At 43.1% G+C, this 11,239-nt stretch overlaps 1 protein-coding gene across 1 annotated transcript; it reads right to left on the bottom strand.

The window, feature by feature from the left end:
• Positions 1–1,067: 1,067 nt before the first annotated feature.
• On the bottom strand, positions 1,068–10,990 carry LOC131495560 (uncharacterized). Its single transcript, XM_058700562.1, has 7 exons — positions 10,975–10,990; positions 10,375–10,584; positions 9,504–9,685; positions 9,052–9,301; positions 6,419–6,502; positions 5,817–5,907; positions 1,068–1,937 (listed from the first exon to the last, which is right to left on the bottom strand). The coding sequence occupies exons 1-7, from the start codon at positions 10,988–10,990 to the stop codon at positions 1,838–1,840; spliced, it is 933 nt and encodes a 310-aa protein (XP_058556545.1). The 3' UTR covers positions 1,068–1,837.
• Positions 10,991–11,239: the final 249 nt, after the last annotated feature.

The following is an 11,239-nucleotide window of genomic DNA, read 5'->3' on the forward strand; positions in this document are numbered from 1 at the left end:
AGGTTTTGGTAAAGACAGGTCGTCATTCCTGATGAGTACATACTGAGGAGTGAAATGGTAGGACACGACGCGTGAATACGTTTACGTGTACCAGGTAACATCAGAGAGTTTTCCAAAAGGATTCTGCTAACTGGTGTGCCATCAGCAGTGTATACATTGCTCCAAATCCTCAACACACTTGATGTCTCCAATCTGTGCGATTTTAGCCATTCTGGTGAACACAGAGCAGTACTTCTTTGTGGCTTTAATATGCCTTTTCCCGATGACAAATGAAGTGGAGAACTCGCATGTAGCAACTGGTCATTTAGATATCCTCTTGGGTGAATTGTCTATTCAAGTCTTTTCTGCTGAGTAATCTGTCTTTTACTTACCTCATTGTGGGAATTCTTTCTATACTCTTTGTACATTCTTGGACATATGTACTATAAATATTTTCTCCATCGATGGGCTATTTGCTCAGTGTTACATGTTTTTTACTGAGCAGAATTTCTTCATTTTAAATTGAACAGTTACATGTTTGGTTTTCATAGTTATGCTTGGGTGTAATTTTTTCAAACGTATTCTTCAAGCCTGCTTTGGAAGTTGGTAGCCAGCTTTGGAAGCTGGACACGTTTTCAGAGGGTTCAAACCACAAATTTAGGCTGAATTCACTGACACGTGTAAGCAGAAAAGAATTCTGGGTCACTAGTCGCCTTGCATGTCTATGGCTGTAGCCACAGCAGAGACAGTCCTTGTTAATGTCACGGGATACAATCATTGCAATGGACAAAAAGAAAATGTTTGGAGCTTACAACCAAAAATAATTTTCTTGGGGCACCTGTGGCTCAGTTGGTTAAGTATCCGAGTCTTGGTTTTGGCTCAGGTCATGATGTCACACAGTTCCTGAGTTCAATCCCCATCAGGCTCCACACTATGAATGTGAAGACTGCTTGGGATTCTCTCTCTCCCTCTCTCTCTCTCCCCCTCTCTGCCCTTCTGCCCCTCCCGCCCCCCCCCCCCCCCTCCGCCGGCACGTGCCTGTGCATGTACACTCACTCTCTCCCTCAAAATAAATAAATAAACTTAAAGAGGTTTTCTTAATTTTAATATTGAATTAAATTTAAAATTGTTTCCCGTTTGGATTAGTACCTTTCGTGTCGTATTTAAGACATCCTTGCCTAGTCCTAGGATGCAATAATGTTTTCCCCTAAAAGCATTGTTTTCTCTTTCACATTTACAACTCATTTGATTTTGTGTATGGTATCTGGTACTAAGAGCGACAGACATATTTTTAAAATACAGCTATCCAACTGTTCGGGCAATATTTACTGAAAATATCACCTCCTTCCTACTACACTGCTTCACTCTGACTTTTGTCTTAAATCAGGCAACTGGTAATGTGTGAGTCTGTTTCTTAATGTCCTCAGTAAGCTCAGTGAGTTCACCAAGCTCATCACACCACAAAAGCTAGAAGTCCTGCTTTAATTTTTTAAAAGATTGTCTTCTAAAGTGTCGATTTCTGGTAACTTGGGGTTCTTCTAGTTATCGTTTAAACTGATTTCTTGCTTAACTTTGTTTGGTCTGAGATGTACTCTCAATAATTCCAATCTTTTAAAATTTCATAAGATTAATACTGAAAACATATAAGGAACTCAACACCCAACAACAAGATATAAACTTAACACCCAAACAACAAATAATCCAGTTAAGAAACGGGCAGAAGACATGAATACGCCTTTTTCCGGAGAACACATCCAGATGGCTAACAGACACATAAAAAGATGCTCGACATCTCTCAACATCAGGGAAGTACAACTCAAAACTACAATGACGTATCACCGCACACCTGTCGGATTGGCTAACATAAACAACACAGAAAACAACAGGTATTGGTGAAGATGTGGAGAGAGGGAAATCCTCTGGCAATGTTGGTGAGAATGCAAACTGGTGCAGCCACTCTGGGAAACAGTAGGGAGGTCTCTCAAAAAGTTAAAAATAGAATTACCCTACAATCTAGCAACTGTACTACTAGGTATCTACCCAAAGGATATAAAAATACTAATTCAAACGGATACATGCACCCCAATGTTTATAGTAGCAACAACAGCCAAATTATGGAAATAGCCCAAATGTCTAGTGACTGATAAATGAATAAAGAGAGGGTGGCATACATATAACATAGACACATACATTCACATACGGTATACATATACATATACATAATGGAATACATATACATGTATGACGTACATATATATTTATAATACACACACACACACACACACACACACACACACAATGGAATATTTCCCAGCCATAAATAAAGAATGAAATCTTGCCATTTGCAATGACATGGATAGTGCTAGAGAGTATAATTGCTAAGTGACATAAATCAGTCACAGAAAGAAAAATATCATATGATTTCCCTCATATGTGGAATTTAAGAAACAAAACATAGTGGGAAAAAGAAAAAGAAAAAAACAGACACTTAACTATAGAGAAAAACCTGTTGGTTACCAGAGGGCGGGGCGGGGGGGGGGGGCGGGGTGGATGGAGATCTCCTCCATCCCCCCCACCAGCCCAAAGATTAGGAACATGACAGGGATGTCCACTCTCACCACTATTGTTTAACACAGTTGTGGAAGTCCTAGCTTCAGCAATCAGACAACAAAATGAAATAAAAGGCATCAAAACTGGCAAAGAAGAGGGAAACTTTCACTTTTTACAGAGGACATGATACTCTATATGGAAAACCCGAAAGACTCCACCAAAAGGCTGCTAAAACTGATACATAAAGGCAGCAAAGTCACAGGGTACAAAATCAATACACAGAAATCAGTTGCATTTCTATACACCAATAATGAATCAACAGAAAGAGAAATCAAGAAATTCATCCCATTTACAATTGCACCAAGAACCATAAAATACCTAGGAATAAACCTAATCAAAGATGTAAAAGACCTGTATGTTGAAAACTATAGTAAACTTATGAAGGAAATTGAACGAGACACAAAGAAATGGAAAAACATTCCATCCTCACGGATTAGAGGAATAAATATTGTTAAAATGTCAACACTACCCAAAGCAATCTACACATTCAATGCCATCCCAATCAAAATTGCACCGGCATTCTTCTCAGAGCAAATTTGTATGGAACCACAAAAGACCCTGAACAGCCCAAGTAATATTGAAAAAGAAAACCAAAGTGGGAGTCATTACAACCCCAAACTTTAGCCTCTACTGCAAAGCTGTAATCATCAAGACCAGGTATCGGCACAAAAACAGATACATAGACAAATGTAATACAGAACCCAGAATAAGACCCACAAGTGTATGGCCAACTAATCTTTGGCAAAGCAGGAGAGAATATTCAATGGAAAAAAGTCTCTTTAGCAAATGGTGCTGCAAGAACTGGATAGCAACACGTAGAAGAATGAAACTGGACCACTTGGTTACATCATACACAAAAATAAACTCAAAATGGGTGAAAGACCTAAATGTGAGACAGGAAACCATCAAAACCTTAGAGGAGAAAGCAGCCAACAACCTCTTTGATCTCAGTCGCAGCAATTTCTTGCTCAACACATCTCCAAAGGCAATGGAATTAAAAGCAAAAATGAACTACGGGGACCTCATCAAGATAAACACCTTCTGCACTGCAAAGGAAACGATCCACAAAATGAAAAGGCAACCAATGGAATGGGAGAAGATATCTGCAAATGACATATTGAATAAAGGATTAGTATCCAAAATCTATAAAGAACTTACCAAACTCAACACCTAAAAAACAAATAATCCAGTGAAGAAATGGGCAGCAAACATGAATAGACACTTTTCCCAAAGAAGACATCCAGATAGCCAACAGACACATGAAAAGATGCTCACCACCACTCATCATCAGGGAAATACAAATCAAAATACAAACTCACACCCATCAGCGTGGCTAAAATTAACAACTCAGGAAACAACAGATGCTGGTGAGGATATGGAGAAATGGGAACCCTCTTGCACTGCTGGTGGGAATGCCAAGCGGTGCAGCCACTCTGGAAAATAATGTGGAGGTTCCTCAAAACATTAAAAATAGAACAACCCTACAACCCAGCAATAGCGCTACTAGGAATTTATCCAAAGGATACAGGAGTGCTGATTCATAGGGTTATGTGGACCCCAATGTTTACAACAGAGCTTTCAACATACCCAAATCATGGAAAGAGCTTAAATGTACACCAGCTGATGAATGGATAAGAAGAATATATATATATATATAATATATATAATATATATAATATATTTTATATATATATATATATTCACTATTCATATATTCACTATATATATACATATATTCACTAGTGTGGAACTTGAGAAACTTAACAGAAGACCATTGGGGAAGGAAGGGGAAAAATAGTTACAAAGAGTGAGGGAGGCAAACCATCAGAGACTCTTAAATACAGAGATCAAATGGAGGGTTGATGGGAGGGGGCTGGGGAAAGGGGAAAATGGGTGATGGGCATTGAGGAGGGCAACTGTTGGCATGAGCACTGGGTATTGTATGTAAGCAATCAACGATGGGAATCTACCCCCAAAACCAAGAGCACACGGTACACACTGTATGTTAGCCAATTTGACAACAAATTACATTAAGAAAAAAAAAAGATATTGTTTGTGATGAAGACACACTGGAGGTGACCACAAGGTCCACTCGGAGAGGACCTCTTCCATCACCACACAGCAGGGAAGAAGGCTCAGCGTCCCTGAGCTTGCTGACCTGGAAAATGTCCCCACGATCTTAAGTGAAAAAACAATATAGATAAAGCATAATTCCATTTGGTTGTATTTTTAACCATACACAACAAAACTGTACGTTTTCATAAGCACACATATACGTGTATTCAAGAAGGCTGACGAGGATGTATGCATCAAATGCTACGGTTACTTCTAGGAGAAAAGGTTTGTGAGGTGAGGGGGCTTTGGATTTCTCGGAACTGTTCCTATGAATACTTCCTAATTTATGTTTAAAGGCTGAACAACTCTGTAAAAATACACTACAAATCACCGAAATGTACCTTTGGAGTTAGTGGATTTTGTAGTATGTAAAATATATCTCAAGAAAACTATCAAAATAACTTAGGAGCATCTGGGTGGCTCAGTCACTTAAGCGTCTGACTCTTGGTTACAGCTCAGGTCATGATCCCGGGGCACATGGATTGAGTCCCATGCTGGGGGATTCTCTCTCTCGCTCTCTCTCTGCCTCTGCCCACTGACATCCTCTCCTTTTCAAAAATAAATAATGAAAAACAGAATTAAAAGAGAGGATGATGATGTAGATGATGAAGAAAAAGGTGTTAAGGCAATGAAAGACCAAGAAAGACCAAGAAAATGTCACACACCAGACTCTAAGACAACATTTACATGCAAAGTGGTATGGAAAGACATTTCATGGAAAAACTGGGGGAATATGAAGAAAGTCTACAATTGTATTCATAGGACTGTGCCAATGTTAATTCCTTGCTTTTGATACCTGTACTCTGGTTATAAAAAACGTTATTGTTACAGGAAGCTGGATAAGAACTCTACACTATCTTTGCAACTCTTCCGTAAATGTAAAATTACTAGAAAAAAAAAAAAAATCAGCAGCAGCAAATACACTTGGCCCAGATATAAAGACACCTCCACAGGCTCACTGCCAAGCCCCCAGTGGCCCACTCCAGAAAAACCTGTTTGTTTTTTTCTCGTGTAATCCTTTATCCATATGCATTGGAAGCTGTCATTTCTCAAATCTTTCCCCAGTTTTACCCAAGCTTTTCCCCCAAAGGCACAGCGGACTGACACAGTACCTGTTCCCCAGCAAGGCAATGGCACAGAGGTCACCCTTCTGTACCTGAGGCAGACCAGCAGGGGGCACCACGAGTCCTGGCAGCATCAAATCTGCAGCAAACAAAACAAAAGCATCACAACCTGTATTCTGCCTCTAAACAATTCCAAGTTCTACTTCATCATTTATTCATTCACTCAACCTACAAACCTTTATCAGGTATCAGCAAGGTTATTCATAATGAAAATTAAAAGATGGCAACCCGAGTATCACACCATTTCCCTAGGGGGGCTAGTGGTCCAACTGAAGCACCAAGGCCAGTTCCATGACCTATCTTATTCTGGTTTCCTAAATTTAGCTTACTGACTTAAAGGACAGCATATGGCAGTTCACAAACTGTTTTCTCATTGAAGTACAAAGTACAAAGCTGACTGAAGCCTTTCAACAGCGTCGTAGAGGCCCAGGGACCTCACGGAAGCAGTCAAGAGAGAGATGAAACGCAAACGGGGGAAAAATTCCATTTTTCAACCATATGAACCCAGGAAGTGGGTACATTTATTGGAGCAGTCGGTCCTTCCTAAGCGGGTTTCAGTAGATAGCCAGAATATAGGGAAATCTTCTTACCTGCTCCCCCCATCAGTTTTTCAAGCACCGGAGGCCACGTCGTGAAAGCTGGGAGAAGGTCAGGATAGGACCACAAGGCATACACTGCCCAAAAAGAGACACAGATTTATTGCCAAAAAGTCAATCCCCTGGGGCACTGGCAAAGCCAAACGCGAAGGCCACTTTAATTCAGGGACAGTAAAGGAACTCAACTCAAAGCTAGAGAAGAGGCTGTGAGGCCCAAAGAGGGTTCATTCTGGTTTGTTTTGTTTTTAATTTAAACTTATTTATTTAAATTCATGTTAGTTAACATACACCGTAGCGCTGGTTTCAAGGGGTTTCATTCTAAGGCAGATTCTTAAAAACCTGGATGTCACCTGAGACTGGGAGGCCCCATCATTCCACCTGATTGTAGCTGCAGAAATGCGCACAGCAGGTAAAAGCGGGGACAAAGACCCAAGGAGGATTCCATTTGTGACCTCAGAAACAAGTAGACTAAGAACAGGGCACCAGCCTGTAAACAATTTGGAAATTTCCGCATGTTTATTATTTGTATTCCCTCTGTTTTCATAGTGATTAGTGGTAAAAACCCTTAGATCAAAAAGCGCCCGTGTCCGTACAGCAGCAAAGTGGGGTGGGGGCAGCAGCGGCCCAAGGAGACCGCCCTACTCTGCTGTAGCCCAGCTTAGGGCAAGAAAAGCCCCAGTGACAAAGCAGGTGTCAGCAGCTAGAGACAAAAGGACCCTAGATGTCTGAGATCTGTCACAAGGAGAGAAACCAAAGGATCCTGAGAGCCAGACAGAGCCGAAGGAAGAATCCCTGGGGGGTATCTCGATGGGAGTACATCACTAAGACAGCTGGGTACGTGGTTTCATTAACCCAGCTTCTTTCCTATCACAGGATCTTTTCAGTCTCTAAAGAAAATCCTGCTAGTCATCCTTTTAAGACGTATTTCTCACATGTTCTGAAATGCCACCCTTTTCGAGACCCCTGCTCCATCCCTAGTTAACCCACTAGGAACTACTATTCCTTCATCTCAGAATATCTCGTGGCAACCACGCTCTTTCTGTATTGGCCCTTTCATTCTCCCTCCTATGGCAGTAAGTTTCGACCTTGAAAGACCCAATTGTAGGGACACTGGGCCCGAAACGATTCTTAGGGATGGTACTGGGAGATTTGGCACTTACTGTTTTGAGTAAGACAGGTGAATGAAAGAAATAAGGAGAGGGGCGCCTGGGTGGCGCAGTCGGTTAAGCGTCCGACTTCAGCCAGGTCACGATCTCGCAGTCCGTGAGTTCGAGCCCCGCGTCAGGCTCTGGGCTGATGGCTCGGAGCCTGGAGCCTGTTTCCGATTCTGTGTCTCCCTCTCTCTCTGCCCCTCCCCCGTTCATGCTCTGTCTCTCTCTGTCCCAAAAATAAATAAAAAACGTTGAAAAAAAAAATTAAAAAAAAAAAAAAAAAAAAAAAAGAAATAAGGAGAAACGGATGCCAGGCAAGGATTACAGTAATGGCCATGTCCATCCTGTTGCCATACAGATTTTTCTCCACTTCGAACAGGATGGGGTTACCACCGCTCACGTACACAGTCACTGCATCCCCTCTGTGAGCATAGTTTCACAATGTTGAGCTCCTCCTTTCCAGGTACCAACACAGAGACCTGATCTGTTCCTAGAGTGGGGAAAGCAGCCATCACATCAGCCCGAAGCTTTCTCCTGCAGAAAGCAAACCAATGAGTGGTATGAATCGTGCCTGGAATGCAAAGGATTCGGGAGGACTTACTATCAAATCAAAGGGCCAAGGAAAAACTGCTTTATGATGCCCTACTCTCGTACACTCTTCCAAAACATCCTATTCTCTTTCACATCCCATGTCTCCTCTATTGTCACATATTCTTGGGGGCAAGACTTTCCATTTTACGAAGAAAGAGGGAAACTGCAGTAACCAAGTTAGCCTGACTGGAAATTCAGCCCTGCCTTCCTGCCTCTATGCCTAGCCCTCGCACCCACTCCCTTCTCTATATGCTTGGCAAACCTGTCCCAGATGGTTAAAAAGCGATACCAGGGCACCAAGAGTGACAACTAGAGAACACGGGGTCCAAAATTCGCAACGTGCTATCTGCGTTTGCGACACTGTCTGAACAGATACAGGTCTCCTCAAAACATGTCCCGTAATTCTCCCTCACCTCTCCCTCCATCTGTCTGTCTGTCTCTCCTGCCAGAAGTAATCACTAGACACTGTTCCTCCCATCGTTGTAGTTCCCGGTTCCCCATCTGATTTCTCCTCAGGGACTTAAGCTCGTAGGAGAGTGGCACCCTGTCTGTCTGTCTTCCTTCCTTCTTGCCTTTCTTTCTTTTTTGGCGCCCTCCGCAATACCTTCTATAGATCGCAGTCAGTAAGCGCTGATTGAATTACGTTTTCCTTTAAACGAACGACAATATCCAAAAGATAGCCTGGGAGATAAATCAGGCCTCCTCTCCCTCTTCACCCTCAAAACATGTCTATTCCAGCCTGGTCCCCTGGGGTCCCTTCCCCCGCTGGACCCCTCGGCCTCCACCCCGGGTCGGCTGAGCTAGTCCAAAAGGGCTGTGGGCCAGCCGGGATGGAGAAATGGCTGGGTGTCCTGGTGGGCGGAACAGGGCCCTTCTCTCCCTCACCTGTCCGACCCCTTGATGGCCGTGTTGGACTTGACCCGAAAGGCCTTGGCAAACATGTCTGCTGGAGTGGCCTGGGGAAGAGAAGGAGAGCACAGACGCCAGGGGCCGTCAGGAACGCGACAACGCGGCACCGTCCCGACCCGCAGCCCTGGGGGCAGCCATGCTGGGGCCCGGCCAGGAAAGAGGCCGGGCTGGAAACCCTGGCCGCGCAGCTTCGCGGCTTTCGCCGCTGCCGAGACCGCGGCCGCCCCTACTGACAGGACCCGGAACTGAAGCAGGGAGGGCGGGGCCCGGGGAAGGCGGGGCGGATTCCCGCTCCGGCCCTGCGCCTGCGCGACTGGTTGGCTCCTGCACGCCGGCAGGGGTCCCGCGGTGGCTAAGGTGCCTCTGTCTACTGCCGCTCAGTAGGCGTTAGGGCGTCTTGACTTCCCTTCAGTTTAATTCAGCCCCACAGAAGTACGTGACCGTTGTGTTTTATTCGTTTTGTAGCCCTCTCGAATGGTTTTCTTAAGGGCTTTGTTTGTCTTTGCATTTAATTGCACGCTAGGAAGTCTCCGAATTTTCTCTTTTGTTTTAAATTTACATGGGGTGATAGCAATACGGGGAACCCGCCCTCGTCCAAGGTTTGCGCCTCCTGTTATGAGTAAAAACACTACAAACAATCTTCCAATCTGTTTTAAAATATTTTTGACCACCTGTAGGTAACTTTTGCAAAGCGTTATTGCATTTTGGGTCAGGTGTTATATGGGGAGGGGAGGGTTTTCCAAAACTAATTAAATTATTCACGTTGTTTAATAGAAAAAAAAAATCTGTGAGCCAGATTAGGGTCAGGTTATGGCTTGGCTTCTCCCTAGCAATGTGATCCTGGGCCAACGGCTTATTCTTTCTAAAACTCTTGCATTCTCTGAAAGATGTGCATGGAGTACCTACGTCATAGGGTTTCCATGAGAAACGATTGAGGTAATGAGTGTGATGTGCTACACAGTGTTTTGCGAATTTCCAGTCATATCTTTCAAAACTCTGACAGGTGTGAAATTTTGGGTTTCCCTGAAAGGGACTGCTGTGTGCCCTGGAGGCATGGATTTAAAGACCTGGGGTCTTGGCTCCTACTAGGTTAATTTTTGCGCATGGGAACGGTTAAGGGCAGAGTGTCCATCCACCAGGAAATAAATACTAATTGCTCGTTCGCTGACACAGTTACACAAAGGAGGATTTCACACTGGGCGTCCAAAGATTAGGTCTCCCAGTGTCTGCCCGCCACCAGGATTCTTACAAGGGCCCCTAACGTGGCCTGGGGCCAGGCGCAACTTGGGCTCCTCCTACCCTTCTGACCTAGGAGGCCTTTATTCTCAAGCACCCCAGCGACAAGGCCAACGTCAGACGAGCCCGGAGGAGGGCAGTGCCAGACAGCCTTTTCCCTTCTGGCTCCCAACGCAGCCACATGTGGGGACGCTTGATCCAGACCGTGCTGTTGACCAGTGTCTACCGCAGCACAGCTACTGAGGCAGCCTCTGTGCAGGGAGCTGAGGAAGGCTAGTCAAGAGAAGATTAGAATAATAAATACGAAAACAGCAAGGTACAGATAAATGTGTAAAATCACCTCCCTTCTATATATTGAAAAAAGGAGATTAATAAACACTGGGAGGATGACAGAAACTAATAAAAATATAACTTTATTAAATGAGGAACAGATAAATGATGGAAAAAGCTTACTCTTCAGAGAGCCTTGTCATGTGACTTTGACTTTTGAAACATGTAGCTGTTTTTCATATCTAAAAAGTTTAGCTTAATAGAGGAAGAAGCATGATTTAAAATTAAAATATGAATGCAAATAAATGTAAAACTGTATTAAGTTTGGAAGTGAACCAGAAGGTTCAGAAACCTTCAGGATTATTTGAAGTCATTTTGGAAGAGAGTACTTACATTCAGAGTTGAACATCCCGGGACAAAATCAATGCCAAGACATTGTAACCTTCATTCAGTAGGTTACCTGGTAGTAGTAATGTTTGCATTAAACTTTTTATATTATTTTTGCAAATATTGAAATATAAGAATATGTGAGTAAAGAGAAGAGACAGAAAATGTACTAGAAAGTTTTTAACCCTGTGTTATTAAACTTGAATTGTAAGATCCAATAGGAGCAAATGAATTTTAAATTTCACTCTATTTCAGTCTTCTGACAAGCAAA

Source organism: Neofelis nebulosa, chromosome 15 (assembly GCF_028018385.1).
Source record: "Neofelis nebulosa isolate mNeoNeb1 chromosome 15, mNeoNeb1.pri, whole genome shotgun sequence".
NCBI classification, from domain to species: Eukaryota; Metazoa; Chordata; class Mammalia; order Carnivora; family Felidae; genus Neofelis; species Neofelis nebulosa.